Genomic DNA, 22,312 nt, shown 5'->3' with positions numbered 1-22,312 from the left:
TTTTTTATTATTTGGAGTTAAAATAAATCACTCGAAACTCAACCTAGGTAGAAAAAACACATAACCATTTCATTATAGAGGAACTTCAAAATAAAATAGCATTGGCATGAATGTGAAGTGTCCCCCCTTTACTCGTAACTATAAACTTTAAACCACTAAACAAACATGAGCTTAGCTGTAACAATTTAAGTCTCAATAGACACCAAATATATTTAATACTACAAGAAATAAGAGCGTTTTCTGGACTTTCTATATTCTTCAGAATGGCTCTTGCATTCTGCATTTACTACTGTTGCTTATAATGGCTGATAATCCAAGATGTCCTCAAACAAAGTGATATATTAGCGTTTTTGTTTCATAACATAAAGAGTGCAGTGGAATGAATAGAGGCGAATGTGAGACAAGCAAGGCTCTTTTATATTTCCATCCAAGTTTTTCTCTCATCCACTTGTTTTTTTTTTTGTTGTTGTTGTTTTTTTTTAGTAGCTACTAAAATGAACCTGGCTCCATTCTGCCACCTCTCGCTGCTCTTTCTTCTTGTTGTAAACCGAGCAGGTGAGAAACAAAGGCATCTCAGAACATGAAAATATACTGTCATTTAGACTGACAACAAATGACTTCATATACAAGTAAAAACTAAATGTTATGAGCTATTTTTATGTCATTGCATAAAGCAATATTTCATTGTTGTATAGGATCTTTGACATAAGCCTGTCTGTCTCTGTTTGTCAACCCCCCCGCCCTCCTCGGTTTTTAGGTGTGTATGGGAACAGAATCATCGGGGGTGCAGAGGTGTACCCCTACTCCATCAAGTATCAAGCCTCCCTCCTTTTCATGAACTACCATTTCTGTGGAGGCACCCTCGTCCACCCGCAGTGGGTGGTGTCTGCCGCCCACTGCTGGAGGCCGTAAGTCACTGCAGTTTTACGCCTGTGGCACTCACACCGTGGGCCAGATCTACTGAATGCCCATGGAACTGAATCTCAAAGCTGTGTTAGGCAGAATATTAGAATAACTGGAACAACTTCTATGTGACTTTGAATGAAGTGAAGGATATCTGATCAGTAGTCGAGGAACCTGCGCCTCAAACCCGATGAACCTTGAGGATTTTGACCTTTCCTTTGTGCTGTGCATTTGTAGGAGTCACCTGATCCAAGTGGTCCTGAGTGAGCACAGCATCTCCAAGGTGGAGGGCTTTGAGCAGATTTTCAATGTCTCCTTAGTCGTCAGGCACTACCAGTACCAACACTGGACGTTTAACAATGACATCATGCTGATAAAGGTAAGGGAGGGCTGAGGAAAATGAGAGAAGGTCGTGTGTTGATACAGATAGAGATTTGGTATACACACTGTGATTCGGGCCGCGAGCAAGAGTGGATTTTGACACTAGAAAGGAGGCAGGCAGGTGGTGGTACTAGAAAAAGTTGATTTAACAAAACTCTTTAAAAAGCTAATCTGCACTGAGAACAGTCTGAAATATTCCTAATTTTTAGTTTCATATATATATATACATAACTAAATATTTAATTTTAGTTTATATATATATTAATATGTGTATATATATATACACATATATATATATATTTAAAAACTTAAGGACTAAAGTACAGACTAAAATGACTTGATAAGTGGGAGATTTTTTTTACTTCATGTTTAAGAAGTTGATAAATGTGTTGTGAATATGCAAAATAACTAGTAGTTACATGTGTCAGGTAAATACAGTGGAGTAACTGCAAAATTTCCCTCTGAAATGAGGTAGAAGTGGGATAAAAAAGAATAAAATGGAAATACTGAGGTAACGCACAAGTACATCAAGATTGCTCTTAAGTACAGTATTTGAGTAAATGTGCTTGGTTACTTTCCACCAGTACCGACACAAGCCAAAATAACCCTGATAGTTTTGTCTGGGTTTTCTTGTTTGAGACACAGTTACATTCACTCTCTTTACTGAATGATATGCTTTACATTCATGTGCCTACCTATCCTTTTCTGCCTCCATCTGTTCATGTTTAATTCAACATGTTCTGTTTTATACAGTGTTTTGTACAGTTTTTTAATGAGTCATCAGTCAGTTGCACAGCCAGCAGAGTAGGTCATTTTGAGGAGCAATAACCCTCTTTACTCACACTGTAGAAACCTCTTTTGTGATGTGAATAAAAAATGTACAATGCTGCCTTCAGTATTAGCATATTATGTTGACTGACTGAATGACTGTTCTGTTCTCTGTGGGTCAGTTGGACCGGCCAGCTATCATCAATGCCAGGGTCAAGCTGGCCCCCTTGCCAGATCCAGACTCGCCTCCGCTGGCTGACCTTGCCCGCTGCACAGTCAGCGGTTGGGGCGTGACCTGGCTCAACAGCTACAGCCTGTCACCTGTACTGAGGTCTGTGGACGTGGACATCTTCTCTAACTGCTGGTACTACTACTACTTCAGGATCACGGAGAACATGATCTGTGCTGGCTCGATCTTTGGTGGGAAAGATTCCTGTCAGGTGAGCCACAAAGTTGTGTTTGTGCATGTGTGTGTTCAAGAGGGAGAGATTTCTTTTGATTCTCATAGCAACTGGTAATTGAATACTTATGTAATGAATTGAAATACAAATCTTGCTGTAAACAGCACTGGAAAAATACAGTATGTAATAATGTAATACTGAAAATTACTACAGAGCCTAATGTAACATTATTGGGTAATATGTTAAGGTTTAAATTAAAGGTAATTTTCATCATATACTGTTATGTAGAGATGTCACATTAGAAAGGAGGTTGCTACAGTATAGACCACCAGCCCCACCACCAGAATTCAAAACACAGGATTAAAACTTGTTACTCTTGAATTGATTGACAGCAAGAACAATTCATTTTACTTCATCTTTTTTGCAATGATCCAACATAAAAAAAAAAGGAAAAAGAAAATGCTCCATATAATTGTGGGAAACTGCAGTTGGGCAATAATTCTGTCTTGATTCTTCACTACAAGCGACCCCTTTCAGATAGCTCATAGTCCCTTGATCCACTGACTTTTAACAAGAACAATTTAGCTAGAAAACAAGAACACATTTTGAGTTATCATCAGTTGAAAAATCACACAAAATTCAGATTTGGCATTTGTCAAGCTTTTATTTTACATTAAAATGTGTCACTCTACCCGAAAAAAAAATCTTTAACTGTTTACTTTTCCATCCTCAGGGTGATTCAGGTGGACCTCTTGTCTGCAACGGTAAATTTGAGGGTATTGTATCTTGGGGCATCGGCTGTGCCTATGCTTACTACCCTGGCGTCTACACCAGGGTCAGAAACTACCTCGGATGGATCAACTGGGTCACCCAGAACAGCTGATGAGACTCTGAACAACAAGCGCACCTAAGACTCTACTGTGAGGAAGATTTGAATGGATCCTAATGGACCCAAAGGCCTTAATGAATATTTTTTGCTGTCTTTTATACAGTACTTTTATATAAACATGAATATATTTACTTAAAAGAAATTATCTGTAACATACATCCCATGAGTGTGAACTCATTAAAGCACACACAGATAAAAACACAAACTATATGTGTATATATATATATATATGTATATATATATATAAATCTCCCTATCTGGTTTTACGGTCTTCCTCAAGCTCGGGTCCTCTACCAAAGGCCTGGGAGTTGTATATATATATATATATATATATATATATATATATATATATATATACAACCAAAGGAACTTTTTATGTTATAGTTTTCTATTGTATTTTTAGTGTTTTCCTGAAGTGACGTCACAGATTTTGGACCACAACCATTTCAGGGATCGTTCCGGTCTTTGAAACCTCCATATCACCACTGACCTAGAGCTCAAAGACAAACTGGACTTAACAATAAAGATACCTATTTTCACAAACTGTCTCCTCTGTTTTTGGTTAACTGTCACACTCTAATACATTATAGATATGGAACAAAAGCAATCAGGAAAACTTTTTTCCACAGACTATTTCAGACAGTCATGTGACCAGCCACAGCCCTAACCTCAGCTTTGCTATTGAGACTGCTCAAATGTGTACATGAGTAACTGCAGCAACACAACCGCCTCCATTTGCCTAATGACTGCATGTTGACATCCAAGCCAGTGATTGGCTATATTTGCCCCCCCCCCCCGCCGCCCACTTACATTCAAAGCTGAGCAACACCAGACTCATTCACTGACTCAAAAACAGCCATACAAACCCCAAGAGCAAAGAATGGATAAAGTGACGCATATTAAGGACCAGGGCTCCAGACACTTGTCCCAAGAAACAGTCAAGGAGCTGATCCATCAGTCTCAGGAGGCCAAGAAGCAAGCCTACTGTCCTTATAGCAAATTCCGAGTGGGAGCTGCTCTCCTGACCCCTGATAACTCTGTGATTACAGGTAAAGTGCATGTGAAACTTACCCTCTGGATTGTTGGATAGGAGTGAATATTTGGTATGAGGGTTGAAATTTAGGTTTAGGATAAACAGGAACTGAACATCTGCTTTTCATTTGATAGTCAATTATTAATACTGAATTGTTTAAATTCTTATTAAATGTTTTACTAAAATGTTTCTGTTAAGTTCTTTGCTGTTATCAAAGCTACAGTATTATTCAACATGTGTTTGAGCCAAGTCTTTTCTTGCTGCTCTGTTGTTGTTTGAGATAATCTGACCTGTGTCATTTATTGACCATTTTGATTTTTTTTTTTTATTTTAACATGGAAATTGATCGTTTACTTGATAGGGGTTTCATGTTGTTACACTATGTTAATGATTACCTGACAACAGACAGTTCAAATGACTGGACTCAGTGAGAAAAGCTGAGAGTAAAAGTTTCATTTATGTATCTCTACAGCAGCCCTTTATTAAATCCTTGACAGGATCAGTTTTTTATTGTCCCAGTTGGTTGAATAAAATCACATTTCTCAGGACGGACAAATTTCAATTTTCTCCTCAACTAAGGTGACGTTTTGCCATTGCATCACTAGCCTCAACCGCACTGTATATACTGACAGGGATATCCAGTCATCGTCAAGATTAAGGCAAACACACAACTGTCCTGACTGTGTTGCTGGACTTTGCAAAGCTTAGTCACGTGTCCTTCATCAGAAACGTCCGGGGGGGGGGGCAATGGCTGGCAAACAGCTGCGAGTGAAAAGACCCGCTGAATAACTATTTGACTACTACAGAAGAAGAAAACAGACAGCGCCTTTGAAGGTGAAAGGCCCCTTTTTGCAAAGGGTTTTAACTGTTTTTCCTAATGTGACGTCCCTAAAAATTGCTGATGACAACATTTGTGTTACCGGCAGGTTGCAATGTGGAGAACGCATGCTACAACCTGGGTTTGTGTGCTGAAAGGAATGCTATCTCAAGGGCTGTGTCAGAAGGCTACAGAACTTTCAAAGCTATTGCCATTGCCAGGTACTCTACACTTTTGAGTAATTCAAACTACTTCCTGTAAAGTCCTCTGCATTTCCTGAGACACCAGCCCCACCGACATTCCTGTATTACCCCACACTGGCTCACTTTACCTTACTAGTTCAGTTCCTTACGTCACATTACGAAGCTGAGTCACACTTTCTGTTTCTGTCTTGTGTAACGTCGAACCAGCTAACAAACTGGTGAAGCAAGACCAAAACGGACGAGTCTCTGTAAAGCAGCAGTCAACATGCTGCATCTCAATGAACATGAGAAACAGTGGAAAATGTTTGAAAGAACTGGAAAACTCAACACTGTGACTCACTGTCATTAATCCTAGACATCAAGCAGAGGCTACAACAACATTGACACATTTAATAAGCAAGTGCTTCTTTTGCCTATTTGAAAACTTCTGTTTTGTTTGTCAACCACATTTTTTCTCATATGCTCTTTGCAGTGACCTGAGTGACCAGTTCATCTCCCCATGTGGTGGCTGCAGGCAGTTCATGAGAGAGGTATCATCTCTACTCATCCTGGTTTAGTGCTTTTTTTTTTTTTAATGGAGCTTTTGTTTTCCAGTCGATGAAGCTCTCTTTTCAGGACAGTGTAAATGTTTCCTTGTTGAGTTTTTGTTTCTAAGAGATTGGCAAAATTTACACTGCCTTGTACCAGCAAGGGTAAAGGGTAAACAGTTACAGTGTTTTTGGATTTAGCTACTAGCAATTCATTCTTTCTTCGTTCCTTTACAGTTTGGATCAAGTTGGGATGTGTACCTGTCAAAGCCTGACGGCTCGACCCTGAAGATGACAGTGGACGAGCTGCTGCCCGTCTCCTTTGGCCCTCAAGACCTTTCCATGAAGAAAGTGTGACATTCTTAATGAGTACTGAACCAGTACTAAAGTACAAAAAACACACACAAGTGTTGGTTCTTTGAATCGCCATGATATGTGTTGTGTTTAATGCACATGTTGAACATGTATTCGGGTTTAGCAGTAGTTATATTTCTGGTAGATATTTGTTTTAACACATTTTTCATTTGAATTCACTTTACGTAGCTAGACAATTCGCTGAGCTTAATTAGTGATCCATTTACCTTCATTTACATACTGAATGCTTTATTGTCGTAAATAAAAATGTTTATTAGTTTAAAGAAGAATGAAAAATTACATAAATATCAAAGCAAGTCAAACTTATCCACATATTTTAATGAATAAACTGTTTTAAAAGGAATTGCTTTTAATAAGTTACACTTCATTTCTTACAGTTGGTTATGGATATAAATGAAGTTTAAGGGACATAAAAGAAAAAAAAAAAATTATTTCTTGAGCAGCAAATGATTCAATCACAGAGCAAGAGGAGGTAACAGAGGGGGTGAAACTTTTAAACTGCCAGTGCAAATTCACTAAACATTTATTAGTGATTTTAGGTCTACTTATTCCATGCAGTAACAATATACAGTGGTTTGAGGGCACATACTTAAAAAGGGCGGGAATAACATGGTAGGATTGTTTCTCCCTGATTCAGACAATTGACAAGAACTTAAAAGAGTAAGTGAATCAGTCTGAAATAAACAGCAACTGTAAAGACAGAAAGGCAGATTTCAACGTTCTCGGTACCACTTATCAAAAACAACATTTAACATCAGAATCCATCTTGGCTGGTAGCATATTTAATGTTAAATCCCGAAACAAAACAGTAGCAAGAAATGGCAACTTGGTCTGGGCAGAAAAACATCAGGACGCCCTACTTAATCATCAATTCTTCTTCATAAACAAACTGAAATGTAAATGGTGTCACGTGAATAAGCCATTTTCTTGCTGTTTACCATGTTGTGAAACTATGTTTCTCTTTATACCTTCAATCAAAAGGGTTGCGTCAGATCTGTCAAAGCAAAAAAAGGTCAATAATCAAGTTCAATTGAAGCCTCGTAAAAGTTCACAAAAACAAATTATTGATCTATAAATTCAGTGCAACAGGCTCAGTTTGCAGGCCTGTATTCTTACTAAACTGCTTCCAAGGAAAGCCCATGTGGAGATCTGATCACACACACACACACGCACGCACACACACACACGCACACAACAGAAATCTCCATCAGAGGGACATAATGCCAAATGTCAAACTCATTTCAGAGGGCTGTCAATAAAGATGTGTTCAAGCTTGAAGCACATTTTAAAGGCTCTAGATGGTTCAAAGTACTTCAGCAAAAAAAATTGCACTTATCCCTTGCTGTGTGACTTCACCTTATAAATGTACAAAGACAAAAGTAAAGGAGAGGGAAATAACAAAGAACTGTGGCTAGCTAACTACATACACCACCTGTGTGTTTGTGAAGCTTGACTTTGTGTGTCTATGCTGCAGCTCTGACTCCTTTTTGACATTTTCAAGAACACAACAGAAGAAACTCCATCTGTTTTTGTTGTTTTTTCATATAGCTTTTCTCCTTTTTCGCTCCTTCTGTCTCCGTACAGAGGATATGAAGTGGTGTCATACAGCTCAGACTTTGACTTTGCCTCAACATGTGTTTGTCTCATTTCTTAAAGATGCACACAGGTGCATTTTAAAGGTTTGGTGTCACACACTACTCTAAGCCATTGGTTTCCAACTGCACCACACTATAACAAATGAAATAAGACATTCTATAAACTGGTTGCAACTGTTCAGTGCAGTGACTTAACTCTGCGAAGGAGAAATTAAATAATAATTGGAAAACTGCAACACTCTGCAGTCTTCTTGCTAAAGAACTTAATCAGGAGGCAAGACCATAAAATGTATCTGCTACCATTCGTACCCATCTTACTTTGACCTCAGCTGTCTGTGGAGGCGGTGTTAGCGGTTTCATTAAGAGAGGGCCATGCAGTGACCTGTAATCGGGGCAGGGTGCCCTCCATTAGCCTTTCCATCCATAGTCCCAGCCTGTCAAGTTTATGGTGCACTTGTATACTGGTTGCCCTGCTGGAGCCTCTCTTGGGGCCAGCCCCGTCCTCCCTGGAATGGGACCGGGATCGAGAGTGGGAGCTGGACCTGGACCTGGACCGGGACTTTCTCCTGCTGTCAGAGGAGAATGAGGTCTCAGATGAGGAGTCGTTGGCATCGTCCCCTGTGAAGACGGGTCTAAAGAGGCAAAAGTACTTCTTGTGGCCGTTGAGGGCCAGGACATGTCCGGCGTAGTCTGAAGGCTCCTCGTCTTCATCTGAATAGCCCTTGCTCTCTGCAGCGTCAGAGGCTGAGCAAAGGAGTGACGACATCCAGTGGCAGTGTTTATCCGCATTGAGGAAAGAGAAGTGGAGGGTCTGAGTCCTGTATTGGCAGAGCGGTTGGGGATTAATAGGGCGATGGTTGATGTGGGTCAGATAAATAAAGAAGAATATAAATGTTAGTATAATTACTGTATACTGATTTTCCCTTAGTTCCAGTTTTATTTTATATACAAAAAAATGCAGGGAGTGCAAGGATGCCCTTTTAAAAAGGTCTGCCAGAAACAGGCCCATTTTAGACTTTCTTGTTTGATATGCACAAATAAATAAACAATCAAATAAAACATTAAAATAATAAAAGGTAACAGAAACTAAAACTCCACAATACTGAATGCTGAGACTTACCCAGAGAAAGAGAAAACCTCCTTGGCAAATTTCCTGAGCAAGACATTCTTGGAGGCGTTGGTCAGCACCAGCACAACGTTGATGTGGCCAGGCCTCAGCTTGACCAGATTACTGGTGTACGTGATGTCTGTCAGCTCTGTCACTTCCACAAAGTCCTTCTTAGGAGGACGGCTGCATGGACCAATGAGAGAGACAGACGGATGATACGTCAACAGGGAGGGGAAGAAAAGTGGGAATTACATGTATGTGGATTGTAGATTTTGTCCCCCTATTTTTTATAGAGTTGTTGTATTAGGAAGGGATCACTTCATGGCCAGAATGGAGAGGAAGACAGATTAAAGCTACGACTGACTAACGCTTGCTAAATGGCTGCCGAGTTTAAGCTCAATCACTCGTCTGATCCTGGAAAATCACAGTTACGTGTCCACAAACAACGGTGTATAAAAGTGAAAGTGATTTTATTGAGGGTTTGACTCAAAGTGACACTTGAGAGCAGCTGAAAGAGCAAAATTCGGGTAAAGTGGCAAATGTGGAATAAAGCTCAACACCCCGCAACAAAGCAGCTGGACTTGTCATCAGCCAGTTGTAGATTAACAGAGACAGTTTACTACTAAACAGTTTCTGTTAAACATTTCACATGTTTCTTTACCTCTTTACTCTCTCTTTTTTTTTTCTCACTATTGGTCTGAGTAAAAAATGAATTAATTAACACTATACTCTGGTATGTTTAATTAATAATGAAAACCTGTCTTGTGGGGTTACAGAAATGATTTGACAGCTTAAGGATGTGCTTCAATTAGAACAAACCACAAAAGCGCCATGGTCCCGCCAGTTGGATACACAGTCATTCAACTGGAAAATAAGTTTTAAAAAGCATCTTTCAGAGTCTTTGAGGACAGTTGGTTGTTCATGTGAAACAAGCGTTTGGTTGTGGATCTGCTGTGACCGTTGCTCAAAGTATTCTGTGTCCAGCATATGCTTGCTTAATGTCACTACATTACCTTGAGGTACTTGCTCGGCTTGATGCGTCGTCCTCAGTTTGTGGTTGCTCCTTTGGCTTTGGCTTCCGGGGTTTGTTCTCACCTGGCTCACTGAAAATAGACCGCAGGAAGGAAATCGTCAGTATGGAGACCAAAAGCTTTGACTACTGCTGGGGCAACACTATCCAGCCAGTATTTGGCTCAACTAGAGTCAAAACCATAACCATGTAGAATGAAAGACAAGTTGTCTTTTGCAGAGCTAATCAGTATCATTAAGCAGAAGTCATTTTTAATTCAAGTCATTTTAAGTCAAATGTTTGGGCATATCATTAAAATGTCTCAGACTGAACCATGCCTCTCACCTGAAGGCCTGGATGATGACGGTGCCAAAAAGGATGAAGAGAGCTGAGAAGATCAAGGACAGGATGGGCATCATCTCTCGCCTTGAGGATGGACACACGTTATTATTGAAACATGTATGAGAAAATATAAAGTAGCCCATATCAGCCGGAGACAGCCCTGGCTGTCTCTGGCTGATTTGGCCCGTTTAACCTCTACTTTTAGTAACATTTTTGAGGTGGTGGATCACAGCAACAATGGGACACAATTAATTCCTACCCACAGTGCCACCGTCAGGCCAAAAATTCATCATCATCTTGATGCACAATTGTGATTCTGCTTCTGATACATTTCAAAAGCATCAGCAAAAGTGCTACACAGTGTCTGTCTTTCTCTTTTCTGCACTAACTGCTGCAGACTTCCTGGGTGAGTGTTGTCTTACCAGTTTGAGTAGAGAAGGTCATCATATATTTGAAGGATGTAATCATAGGCAGCATTCATCCACTGAATAATAAAAATCTGACGAGGGATCAAAGATAAAAGATAAAACAACGACAGCACTCAGGAAAACATGTCAGATTGATTTGTGCATGTCTGCGTAGAACCTGTCCGGTGGTCTCACAACTTTGGTGAGTGTGTGTCTGCTGTGACTTACGGGGGCCAACTCGTTGTTAAGCTCTGGCAGGGTGGCGTCTGAGCTCAGATAGGTGGGGTCCTTCTGAAGGAGCTCCAGCTGCTCCTGGAGGCGGTACTTGTCTTCGTCACTGCCGTTCCAGCCACCGCTCACAGAGCGGTACAGGACCTTGCCAGCCTGGCTCCGCCTCTCGAGAATCACCACCTGTCAGTGGCGTTAAAGAGAACTTCTACTGTAAAATGAGGCTTTGCAACATTTCTGTAATCTGACACATATTGAATTTTGAGCGTTTAGCATTTATCTGATACAGCACGGGCACATGACCCTCGATGTATTTAACAGATGGAGAATTGTAATTTTAAAGAATGAAGTGTGTTTCACTTTACAGATGTGAAGAAGAAGGGCTGTTTGCATGTGTGCTCACTGTGTGCGTTTCTGCCACTGACCTGAGGTGAGAGGGCAGCCTGATTTTGGAGCAGTGCCTGACAGAGAGGCTGCTGCTTACGCTGGTAGACGTATGCAAAGCGCAGCACCTCTTTTCTGTTAGCTGAGGCGAAGTCCAGGAAAGCCTTATTGCCTGGTAGAAAGGCTTGGTCCTCCCCCGTGATCAGCAGCACACAGTACCTGCAAACCAATCACTCGCATCAATCCAAAAAGCCCTGCCGACCCACGCAGCATTTCACTTCACACCTTGAAAAACATACGTAGCAATGCTTGCTTGCCTGCTTTTAAGCGAGGTACTAAGAGCAGGAACATAGGCGTTAACTTTGCTCATAAAATGTCTTACTTCCTCCGTCGGTGGAACTGCTTGACAGGACACAGCTCGTCAAAAAGCTGCTGGTTGACGAGCCGTGGCACCTGCAGGAACTTGTTGTTGGAGACAAACTCATCCATGATCTGTCGCTTCATCCCTCTGGCCTGGGAGTGAGAAAGTTCAAGGGATGTGAATGAGGTGAAAGAAGAAAACATTTGAGTAGATTGGGTGTGCAAAATTTTACAAAATGAATAAAAATTTGCAACTGGAAAAAATAAGCAAATTCATTAATTCAACTATTTCCTTTCTTCTTTATTTTTCCTTGTTTTTGATTTATTCTTCGCCTTGTAGGCTACAAAAAATAATGTTTAAATCCAGCCAGAATGTTCGGATATAGCAGGAGGGAACGTTTTAGTATTGTTATCCTAAGGGAGCAGTGGTCTCAGGTGCGGGCTTTGCCAAGTCTACCTGGATGACGTCGACAGGCTTCTCTGTGTCCTCCTTAAACAGCAGCATGGTGGGGGCGTATGTGTTTATGTTGAACTGCCGCAGGAGCCGTGTGCAGTGCGTGTCGCCCTGGTCCACGTAGCCGAAACGCACGTAGTCTCTGAAGGCGAACGCTGTTAACTGCAGAGTGGAGCGGGAAGATTAGAGCACCCCCAATAAACATATTTGAAATAAATCTGAATGGTTGAAACTGTGTTCTCATGTATTCTCTAGCCTGCCACCTTAGTACTGTCTCTCCCTGTATTGACCCATCACCTTTTTTGGCATTAAGTTTTGAAAATTATATTGCCAGTACATTTGACGATAGGTTAAAAGCGTATAACAATGGAGGAACTATTAAATCATGAGGGAAAAGAAAAACTGTCTCAAGCAGAAAAGGCTGCTCAGACAGATGCCTCTGTTGTTACTGTTGGGGTCTAATTTATCTGCTCTCTTCTGTGTTGGAGCAAACAACTCCTCAGCACCAGATTTCCAAATATTAATCAGCTTGAAGGGGCAGACTAAACAATTTTCCACAATAATATTTAGTCTAATTGTATGTGTGTGTGTGTGTGTGTGTGTGTGTGTGTGTGTGTGTGTGTGTGTGTGTGTGTGTGTGTGTATGTGCATGGGTGTGTGTAAATATATCGCTTACTTTGTAGAGCAGGGGAACAATGGGGACTTGGTCAAATAAGAGAACATTGGGCTTATTTTCCACATGCCAGTTATCCAGAAAAGCCAGGTAGTTGTTATCTGTGATCTGGAGAAACAGTGGAAATTAGTTCAAAAATGTATCTTTCCTAAATTAAATAACAGTTTACTGTAGCTTAACTGAAAACCAGTATTATTTATCACCACCACCCCATTTTTCAACTATAATCAGCTAAGAAACAAATGTCCTATTATTCATTTAAAAAAACAAAAAGAAACTTTTTGGGCCTATAAATTCCATAAGTAGTAGTGACACGTTTGTGTTAGATACCTTTTCCACCAGTTTGTGGGGCAGCAGGTCTTCAATGAACTCACGCAGGTGTTCCCGCACCACAGCCCTATGGAAGAAGGTCACCCTGCCATTCACCAGCCCGATGATGGAGGGAGCACGGTGAGCTCCGAGCTGGTTGGCCAGGCGACGCTCATAACCCAGGTCCACGATGCCGATGCCCACACCTGATGTAAAGGCAAAAATAGACTGCTACTGTACCTGAGACAGTAGTGCAAAACACAAGCTCTCTGGTAAGGAAGGAAAAATAACCCCAAAATAAATTTTATATTATATCATACCATTGATTTTGGACAATAAAAGCCAGCACAGGCAAACACAGAGAGCCGCCTTCCTACTGACACTCATTGACTGCGAATTGGTGATGTAACTGTGGGCTCATAGACTTTTAGTCATTTTAAATTCAAGTGAGTATAAGGCAAATGTGGCAGAAAACACACTTATAGTTAAGTTAAATCACAATAGATGCTGTTCAAGTCAAGTGGCAACTTGTTTAAAACCACAGATTATAACAAAGCTGTGAAATATAAATATTCCACAATCAGCATATTTGATTTCTATTTTAAAGTGAATGCTATTTCCCCAAATAACCACTGTACAGCCCAAAGAAATTGAGAGTCTCTATGAAGAACCACACCTAATAATCAGGGTTCAGGGACTGTTTTTAGTGTCTCACAGAATCCTATGTATCCATCCCCCAGTACAGCACAGCAACAGAGAACACAAGGTTTGATTTTACACACTTTATAGGGCTATTTTGGTAAACAGCACTGCCCCATCTGAGAAAGGCAAGATATTACACTGGAAGCTGCACAATATTTTTATTTGAACAGTGGGTAAAATTACTAGAGTATATGTAATTTGAAGGTGTTGCTTGGAGTGACAAACCCACAGAGGATTTATCACCCTACTCTACAGTTCCCCTCAGCTCTATGGAGCATTTTAGCAGCTTTTACCTTACTGTTTTGGTTTTATGGCCCACGACTTTATTGTTTTGGTCCATTCTCAGCAACCACTTTTTCGGCCAGCTTTCTGTAAAGCATCCTAACGCACAAATTACATTTGTACCAAAGACCTGCAGCTGAGCAAACATCAGCACTATCTTATGATGCTTTTAAGAGGGTGTGCTTGGGGCAGACTGATGGGAGTCCAGTGACAGCAGACTTACCCAGCGGCTCCAGCTCCTGCACTGTCTCTTTCCACACAGGCTCAATGTGGATGCATGCAAAGCACCACTCAGAGGTCACTTTGATTATGTACGGCCTCTTGTGGCTGTCTGGAAGGATGTCGCTGTTAAACTGTGCGTGGTGAAGCAGGTACTTGCTGTCTGCAAAGTCCCTGGACCTGGAGGAGTGTCGGAAGGAAGACAGTGAGTCTTTTTTTAGACTTAGCCCTCAGGGTGCTCTCAAGAAGGGACCTGAGAGAAATCTTGGTGCACATGGTGAGCAGAGGCAGAGAAACAACTAATCATATTCCACTAAAAAGGCCCTTTAGCTTGCTAACCAAAGAAAAAGGTGCTCAGATTTTTCTCCTTTCATTGTTGGTTAATCTTTTTTCCTTCAAGCAATTAGTAAAATGCTTAAAATGACAAAGTTCCATCCCAGGTTAGCAGAGGTCAATGGGATGACTCACTTTGTTAGACCAACAGGCAAAAATAAAAAAGAGAAAATCAAAAAAGGTATTTAGTTTACATTGGTTTAAAATTGAGAAAAGCGAGCAAATCCTCACATCTGAGAATCTAAAACCAGCTTATTTTCATATTTGTCATCAACGTTCTATTGATTGACTGAATGAATAACAACTACGATAACTAATGCACCTAAAAATCTTAGCTCCAGGAGTTTTGTTTTTTTATTACGAAGAAACTCAAGAAGGAGCCCAACCAACACCACTCACTATACTGGCCACAGCTGCTTGCTGGGATATAAATATTTCTGAACACAGTTATTGGAACATGGAGAGAGAAATTTTTTGTCAGAAGAGACAGAAGAAGAGACTTGTTCCCTTATCAAACAGGATTTGGTCCAAAGCAAAGTAAATTATCTTTCAGCTGCTCATGTACACCTCTACCAATGGGGTCTTCACACACATTTGACATGAGACACATTTAACCCAGGGAATCCGAATAAAATATTTCTACCAATGATTTATGATTCCCAGTATTGCCTGAGTAAATGACAGGGACATCTACATGAGTCACAGACAACACAAAGCTGAAAACACAGTACCTGGGGAAGTGGAAAAAAGACTCATCAAAATAGAAGCTGTTGTGGAAGCTGCGGAATCCGTGATGCTGTGACTGGCCAAAGGGCTGGTTTTCATCCATCTGCCCGTAGCGATCAAAGTTGGACCTTCGCTCTTCATTAGACAAAATCTGTGTGCAAGAGAGATTGGGAGGCAGAAGTGAGAGGACGGTGTGATTCATGTCATAAAAATGAGACAGGGACGCTGATAGGGAGAGTGAAACAGACTGAGCGAGTGATGAGGAAAAGATACTGCATGTCAGAGGTGTCGGCTGGAGCTTGTATGAAATATTGTACATGATAAGTTGTGATGCATCTTCACCCACCTCGTATGACTTAGAAACCTTGATGAACATCTCCTCAGCTTTAGGGTCCCTATTCTTGTCTGGGTGCCTACGACAAAGCCCATACATGACACCATAAATCACTGCAAGGTATATACAGGGTTAGAAGAAGGCTCAGCGTTTATCATTTTGGGTTAAGTGATGACAAGCACCCGTTCAGGCGTCAGATGTACACTGATACTGAATGGGGGTGATCTGCTACAGTCGAAGTGTGATGGTGGTGTCAGCCACTCACCATTCTCTGGCAAGGTTCTTGTACGCCCTCTTGATTTCAGCTTGACTGGCACTCCTGCTGACACCCAGGATTTTATAAGGGTCATAATCAGCGGCTGTTTTCACCGAGTGCTCACTCAAAACTAGCAGAAAGATGGCGAGTAAGACTGGACACGTCCCAGGATGATGTCGGCTGGTTCTCCAAACCGTCATCGCTTGCCACTGTCCTCGTCCAACGTTAACGTCAGTTAACTAGCTACGAGCTGCCCGGTAACGCTTGAAAGCTATTCTGTAACGGACAAATATGTCACGCTTAGGCGCTTACATGATCGGGTCCTGCTAATGCCCTGAACGTTAAGCTTGAGTAAAACGACATACTCGAATTTGACTACGATGAGGCCATTTTTTCCTAGCTAATGCTGAACATTTGCAAGCCGTCAGCCTCATTACCGGAATGAAACATTGAGCTTCCGGTCACAAATTTCAAAATAAAATCCCTATACACACTTGATGAATCCTAAACCGTGAAAACAGTGATTTATAAGAGGATTTTGTTATAAATCAAAATCAATTTGCCATAACATATCGGCGTCTGCACGAGAACATACACACTACTGAAAGACACACAAGATGGAGCAACATATGATATATGTGAAGTGCCCACTATTTGTGTCAACAATTTTGTGAGCACTGGTTGTTGACCGTCGTTGGCAGTTTGTGAATGGAGATCTAGAGTCATAGATGAAAATCACAACCATACGAGGAAAGAATTAATGGTGACATCAGTAACATGACATTTGGCCACATTTTTTGAATAGTTAATTTGATTTGTTCATTAATAGATAAAACTTGATGCATTGATTAATGTGCTTAATTTATCCAGTCATGATGGATTCTTTTGGTTATGTATAGGCCTAATCAAGGCTGGATTACCAAATGGCCACAATGGGCAACTGCTCAGGGGCTCCAGGCCCCAAATGGCCTATCCCCGGGTTTATTCTATATCATTTGAGTCTACATAATACATAATACATAATTTGATTAGTAGCAGTTTAATAATAGCTTCCATCCTCCATCTTGTGGCCCTGTTCTTGTGGAACGACTCTGTGTCAAAATGTAATTTTAAGACTGGAATTATTGTAGATTATATTTAGCTCAGTTGTGGTAAAGTGTTTTAATCTAATTGTTTCTATTTTTTCTGTGCCAAAGTAATAAACACAAAAAATCCTCCGGCAAGGTAGTATTATTCCATCGCAGAAGTGCTGTAAGGCTAAAACCAACATTTATTTTCATTATCAATACATCTGATAATCATTATTTTTAATAACTGATTGACTGTTCAATGTATAAATGTCAAGAAACAGTGAATAAAGAGGGTCATTTTTTTCTGAACCCCAAGTCAAAGAATTCAAATGGGCAAATTGAAGGGAAAACTTTGGGGTTTTTTGGCTTTATGCTTAGCAAAATTACCCAAATTTTTGACAATTATTTTTCTGTCAGTCAACTAATCAAGTATTAAGGATATTATTTCAGCTGTAGACTACTGTTTGGTGCCTGGGTGCCTGGGTAAATAATGAAGCTGCCATCTAGCCTATTGTGCGGGTCAGTAGAAACCCAACAACATTTTTTTGCCCCTGGGCCCCCTTAGGAAATCCAACCTTGGGCCTAGTGTACAAAAAAAATAAAAACATAAGCAGAACCACATGTATGAAACAACATATCAGGGTTGTGATTATCTTCAAAAAGCCTATTTAATCAATTAGTTACAGAATTCCAAAAGACTTTGCCTGTGGTTTTATTTTGAAGCAAACATAGATAACATCCGGTCTTGATCTGTCTGAATTTAGACGAGACACTGGAGATTGACGAATGCGCATGCTCCAGTCAACAGCTGTCCCCAAAATGCTCACATCGATTTTATTGTCCGTTTACAAATGCCTTTTCTGATCACAAGTGCAATAATTAAAAAAAATTACTTTTGAAAAAAAATCAGTTTAAAAATCAGTTTTTTCACAGCTGTTATTTTTATATAGATGTAATTATGGTTTTTAATCAGTTCTTGGCAAACATGTCAAAATTAAGGATTGGAGTAAGTCCATCTCCTCTTGTTTAGGTTGAATGCACTTTTCTACAATTAATAACACCTGTAAAAAGAAAACACAATATATTTCACACACGACTGTTTATTGTGTGTTATTTTATCCCCCCTCTTTCAGGGGCTTCACTTCCGTTTCCTTTTCCTCAACGCCACACAGAACCGATTTGGTTTACACTACGAGACAAGAAATGGATACGACGACACCGGGCTCCGCTCTCCCAGCCTACCATTTAACCTGCTAAATGCGACTTGCCTGAAAGACGCCGCTAAACTGAGTGGTTTCCCCCTCTGGTCTGGATCAATATGAGCAGCCTTCGTGTGTTTAAATTCAGCGGAGTGAGCTCACTAAGTGCACAGAGTGTCTTATCTTGGTAGCTAACGTTAGCTCCGCAGAGCTGCTATCTGTGGCCCGCTCTGGCTTTATTATCCCCGGGAGAGGTGCTTTTCACTCAGCTAAGGTAACAAATCCTCTTTCGTTTATCACTGCTGACAGCATTGTTGCGACACATACATGCAGTCGGCAGTTCAACTACTAAGCTTAGCAAGCAGGTGGTGCTACATAATCATGGGTGTGCTAATGAGGCGAGGTTCCTTTGCTAACTTGCTCGGCAGCTACCGTTATCCAATGCAAGATCTGTGATCCACATGCGGTAATGAGAACTTTAATGCCAAGATTGAGAAGCTAAGAATTTAATTGCTACCACATTTAATGCCATGCGATACTAGTCTGACATAGTCTTTTCTGGGCCTTCACAAATGTTTGTTTAAATCTGTACTGTCTGTAAACACAGCAGTAAAACAATCTGAAGCAAATATGTAGTGCTGTATGATTACTAACTGCAGATTAATTCAGGTATATATTAAATTTTCCAAAAGATGTGAAACACACAAAATGAAAACTTGTCATTTATAAGTCAAACTCTTTGCTTGTTCCCTTTCAGCCACCATTGCAAATTTTCTGATAATTCTTGCAGAAATGTATGTGTGCAAAGTGTAATCTAGGGGCTTTGATGATTAACTTGATATTTTGAATTGCATTAATACTAACAATCCATTGTTTTGTTTTTTTCACCCCAAAGTCAGCACCATGAATCTGTTACGTCTGGTGTGCCGCCACAAGACAGCCCTGGTTATTGGCTCTGTTTGCAGCTTTGCTGTAGTTCTTGTCTTCTTGGCCAAATGTACCTCAGAAACCTTGAAACAGGGCCACCCGGATCCTCCAGGTTTAGCCCCCCGTGCCAATGCTTTGCGACCCCATCCAGAGCAGCACAATCCCCCCACCACATCAAAAGACTTGTCGGCATTCCTTGTGGTCCTCATCACAACTGGACCTAAGTACACAGAGCGGAGGAGTATCATCCGCAGCACCTGGCTCGCCAAGCGGGATTCCGATGTTCTGGCCATGTTTGTGGTAGGAACTCAGGGGCTTTCCAACGAAGACATGCAGAACCTTGACACAGAGCAAGGACGGCACAAAGACCTGCTCTTACTGCCTGACTTACGAGATTCTTATGAGAACTTAACACTCAAGCTGCTCCACATGTACTCCTGGCTGGACCAGAATGTGGAGTTCAAGTTTGTCTTCAAAGCAGATGATGACACTTTTGCCCGCTTGGACCTCCTTAAAGAGGAGCTGAAGGGGAAAGAGCCCAACCGGTTGTACTGGGGCTTCTTCTCAGGGAGAGGCCGAGTGAAAACAGCCGGCAAGTGGCGGGAAAGCTCTTGGGAGCTCTGTGACTACTACCTGCCCTATGCACTGGGCGGGGGTTACATCCTCTCAGCCGACCTGGTACGTTATGTGCATCTGAATACAGGTTTCTTCAAGACGTGGCAGAGTGAGGATGTGTCACTGGGTGCCTGGCTGGCGCCAGTGGACGTTCGGCGGACGCATGACCCACGCTTTGATACAGAGTATAAATCGCGTGGTTGCAACAACAAATATTTGGTCACACACAAGCAGAGCTTGGAGGACATGTTGGAAAAACACCAGACTCTGCAGCGAGACGGCAGGCTCTGCAAGGAGGAAGTCAAGCTGCGATTGTCCTATGTGTATGACTGGAGTGTGCCACCCTCACAGTGCTGCCAAAGGAAAGATGGCATTCCTTAATTTTTTTCCTTTTTACACAGTAGAAGTTGGCTTTTGATTAGTATCATCAGAGTCTGGGATAATGTTTTCCAACCGTTCTCCATTGTTACATGATTTAAAGTTGTTCGACAGGTACTGGACATCATAGTAAAAGCCTTATTGCTGTTAGAAAAACCCAATGAAGGTTTGTAAAACCTTTTTATTATTTATAAAACCTTTTAAACAAAAAAAGGGCAATTTCACTGTTTTTTTTTTTTTTTTTCCCTTCCCCATCCAGATCAGAGGATCTAGATGGAATTTTCACAAATTTGAAACCTGGTTTTTAACAGTCTCAATGTTAATTTTGACTGGTCTGACAAATTATAGTATAGTGGTTTTTGGGCTAGATTTTTAACGCAATGTGGTTCGGATAGAGAAAAAGCCATTAAATTGCCCTCTTTTTCTATTTTAATAAACAGAATAAAGGTTTCATAAATCTTAAACGGTCTTTAGAGTCTCCATGTCTAGTCAAGCTTTGACAATTCCTAGTATAATAGTGTTCTTATTTTTATCTAGACCTGGTTAAATGTGGGTTAGAGAAGTAATCAAATCATCCTTCTTTCTTTTTTCACACACAGAATGGGGTTTTAAACAGCGCTACAGCTTTTATTTTGAAGTCATGTACATATTTTACAACTTAAATGGTGTAGCATTACCAATGGAGAATTGGCTGAGAAATATTATCCATTAACTCTTGAATCGAAAGCCATCTTCCTCTTTATGTCCTTTTTGACCTGTAAACTCCTTTGGTCTTGTTGTTTGGACCCATGATAATGTCAGTCATTTCCTTACCACCAGTTTACCACGTTGGAGGCCTACTTCTCTCCTCTGTCTGTGCTTCTTCTGCTGTACCTCTTGCTAAATATTTTCAAACACTATGAGATGTTTTAAGTGTAGTAGATAGCACAGGGAAAACAAAGATGGGAGATTCTCACTTTGCCATGATGTCTGTTTTTTTTGTGAAAGCAATTTTTTAAAAATATTTTATTTATTATTAATTTATTCTGCACTAAACACAACATACTGGTACTGAGTTGCTGCTTATGAATAGAATTTGTATTTATAAACATGGTTGGGGGAAATCACGTGTATTTCAAGGAATCAGTGGAGGAGAAATGTTCATTTTTAAATGTAAAACTTTTGTTTTCGGTCAACGGTACACAAGGCATTAAGTTGCACAAAATGTGTAAGAGAAAATGGTTGAATGTGTTTTATTCAGCAGGCCTTCTTATTCATTATACTGGAGCCTATGAGAGAACTCTGTGATGATATTTACCTTTCCAAGGCAACAGTCACAGTTTAAAATTAGGTCAGTACATTTACTTTGCAGAGATATCAAGTTACTTGTGAATATTTGTTTGCAGCACACCACAGATTCAGACGGGGAAACTTGATATAGACTACCAGTTGGCACTTGGTCACTTTTTAAACAAGAAGCAAGTCCAAAAAGTCCATAAATCATTATTCAATGATTACTTATTTTTTCTGATGTAAGGCTCTCCAACCTCAACTCACCCTGTGATGTCAGAAGCTGAGTCCCAAAACTTGTGAAATGTGTACAGCAGCTTTGATTAAAGGGTGCGACACACTGAAGAGCAAACGGTTGAGAAAACCCTGCAAAAAGCTACATCCAAGTTCATTCTTATGACTGCTCCTACCTTAATGTGAATGACTTTGTCTGTGAAGATTCTCAGTCACCCTGGTCATGGTTTCCCGAGAAGGGTTGGATCAAGGGCAACTGGACTTTGTTGTGGATACTCGAAGAGAGGTGAAACATCTTCAGGTATCGATAACGGAGTCCGGTTGCCCTCGATTCCCTTCTTGAATGGCATGACGGTTTTCTCACTGTTGTCACTAGCAGATTCTGATTCAATCCAACTTAAGTTTCACTGTTTGTTTTTACGTGCATGGTCAGCCTCCCTGGATGTTTTATTAAAATTTTTAAATGTATTCCTATTGCTTATATTCTCATTCTGTATATGTATTGTCTGAAATAATTTTTGAAGGAGAGTCTATACACGGAACTTGCATATTCGATTCCATACATCCCCGATAAAAATTCCTTTTTTAACAAGCATACAAAA

At 40.6% G+C, this 22,312-nt stretch overlaps 4 protein-coding genes across 5 annotated transcripts; 3 read left to right on the top strand and 1 right to left on the bottom strand.

Annotated features, from left to right (window-relative positions):
- The first annotated feature begins 494 nt into the window (after positions 1–494).
- LOC120783060 (anionic trypsin-1-like) lies at positions 495–3,526 on the top strand. Its single transcript, XM_040115747.1, has 5 exons — positions 495–555; positions 758–908; positions 1,141–1,282; positions 2,235–2,492; positions 3,187–3,526. Exons 1-5 carry the CDS (start codon positions 495–497, stop codon positions 3,334–3,336), a joined length of 762 nt encoding a protein of 253 aa, XP_039971681.1. The 3' UTR covers positions 3,337–3,526.
- Positions 3,527–4,196: 670 nt separating this feature from the next.
- Positions 4,197–6,457, top strand: cdab (cytidine deaminase b). The gene is made up of 4 exons (XM_040159111.1): positions 4,197–4,391; positions 5,302–5,413; positions 5,868–5,925; positions 6,160–6,457. Exons 1-4 carry the CDS (start codon positions 4,223–4,225, stop codon positions 6,277–6,279), a joined length of 459 nt encoding a protein of 152 aa, XP_040015045.1. The 5' UTR covers positions 4,197–4,222; the 3' UTR covers positions 6,280–6,457.
- Positions 6,458–6,804: 347 nt separating this feature from the next.
- dnajc16l (DnaJ (Hsp40) homolog, subfamily C, member 16 like) lies at positions 6,805–16,436 on the bottom strand. Its single transcript, XM_040159108.1, has 15 exons — positions 16,028–16,436; positions 15,775–15,841; positions 15,434–15,579; positions 14,374–14,549; positions 13,188–13,372; positions 12,861–12,965; positions 12,188–12,346; positions 11,753–11,883; positions 11,412–11,589; positions 10,987–11,169; positions 10,774–10,850; positions 10,355–10,435; positions 10,014–10,103; positions 9,013–9,183; positions 6,805–8,710 (listed from the first exon to the last, which is right to left on the bottom strand). The coding sequence occupies exons 1-15, from the start codon at positions 16,216–16,218 to the stop codon at positions 8,218–8,220; spliced, it is 2,433 nt and encodes an 810-aa protein (XP_040015042.1). The 5' UTR covers positions 16,219–16,436; the 3' UTR covers positions 6,805–8,217.
- On the top strand, positions 15,992–22,148 carry b3galt6 (UDP-Gal:betaGal beta 1,3-galactosyltransferase polypeptide 6). 2 transcript variants are annotated; one of them, XM_040159110.1, is made up of 2 exons: positions 15,992–16,047; positions 19,187–22,148. In XM_040159110.1, exons 1-2 carry the CDS (start codon positions 16,007–16,009, stop codon positions 20,208–20,210), a joined length of 1,065 nt encoding a protein of 354 aa, XP_040015044.1. In that variant the 5' UTR covers positions 15,992–16,006; the 3' UTR covers positions 20,211–22,148. The 2 variants fall into 2 exon arrangements, with proteins under 2 accessions (XP_040015044.1, XP_040015043.1); XM_040159109.1 differs by lacking the exon at positions 15,992–16,047 and adding an exon at positions 18,225–18,561 and having other exon boundaries at positions 19,183–22,148.
- The last annotated feature ends 164 nt before the right edge of the window (positions 22,149–22,312 follow it).

Source organism: Xiphias gladius, chromosome 21 (assembly GCF_016859285.1).
Source record: "Xiphias gladius isolate SHS-SW01 ecotype Sanya breed wild chromosome 21, ASM1685928v1, whole genome shotgun sequence".
NCBI classification, from domain to species: Eukaryota; Metazoa; Chordata; class Actinopteri; order Istiophoriformes; family Xiphiidae; genus Xiphias; species Xiphias gladius.
Note: the sequence above shows the minus strand (reverse complement) of the source record. Positions and strands in the feature narration are given on the sequence as shown.

What these genes read in the sequence shown, in the direction of transcription:
- LOC120783060 (XM_040115747.1), top strand. Translation starts at nt 495, where the DNA reads ATGAACCTGGCTCCATTCTGCCACCTCTCGCTGCTCTTTCTTCTTGTT. An exon ending in ATGACATCATGCTGATAAAG is followed by an intron (nt 1,283 to 2,234) that starts GTAAGGGAGGGC and finishes TCTGTGGGTCAG; the next exon opens with TTGGACCGGCCAGCTATCAT. An exon ending in GTGGGAAAGATTCCTGTCAG is followed by an intron (nt 2,493 to 3,186) that starts GTGAGCCACAAA and finishes TTCCATCCTCAG; the next exon opens with GGTGATTCAGGTGGACCTCT.
- cdab (XM_040159111.1), top strand. Translation starts at nt 4,223, where the DNA reads ATGGATAAAGTGACGCATATTAAGGACCAGGGCTCCAGACACTTGTCC. An exon ending in TGATAACTCTGTGATTACAG is followed by an intron (nt 4,392 to 5,301) that starts GTAAAGTGCATG and finishes TGTTACCGGCAG; the next exon opens with GTTGCAATGTGGAGAACGCA. An exon ending in AAAGCTATTGCCATTGCCAG is followed by an intron (nt 5,414 to 5,867) that starts GTACTCTACACT and finishes TGCTCTTTGCAG; the next exon opens with TGACCTGAGTGACCAGTTCA.
- b3galt6 (XM_040159110.1), top strand. Translation starts at nt 16,007, where the DNA reads ATGGTGGTGTCAGCCACTCACCATTCTCTGGCAAGGTTCTT. An exon ending in CATTCTCTGGCAAGGTTCTT is followed by an intron (nt 16,048 to 19,186) that starts GTACGCCCTCTT and finishes CCCCAAAGTCAG; the next exon opens with CACCATGAATCTGTTACGTC.
- dnajc16l (XM_040159108.1), bottom strand. Translation starts at nt 16,218, where the DNA reads ATGACGGTTTGGAGAACCAGCCGACATCATCCTGGGACGTGTCCAGTC. An exon ending in CCCACAAACTGGTGGAAAAG is followed by an intron (nt 12,966 to 13,187) that starts GTATCTAACACA and finishes CTGTTTCTCCAG; the next exon opens with ATCACAGATAACAACTACCT. An exon ending in AGCCTGTCGACGTCATCCAG is followed by an intron (nt 11,884 to 12,187) that starts GTAGACTTGGCA and finishes TCTCACTCCCAG; the next exon opens with GCCAGAGGGATGAAGCGACA.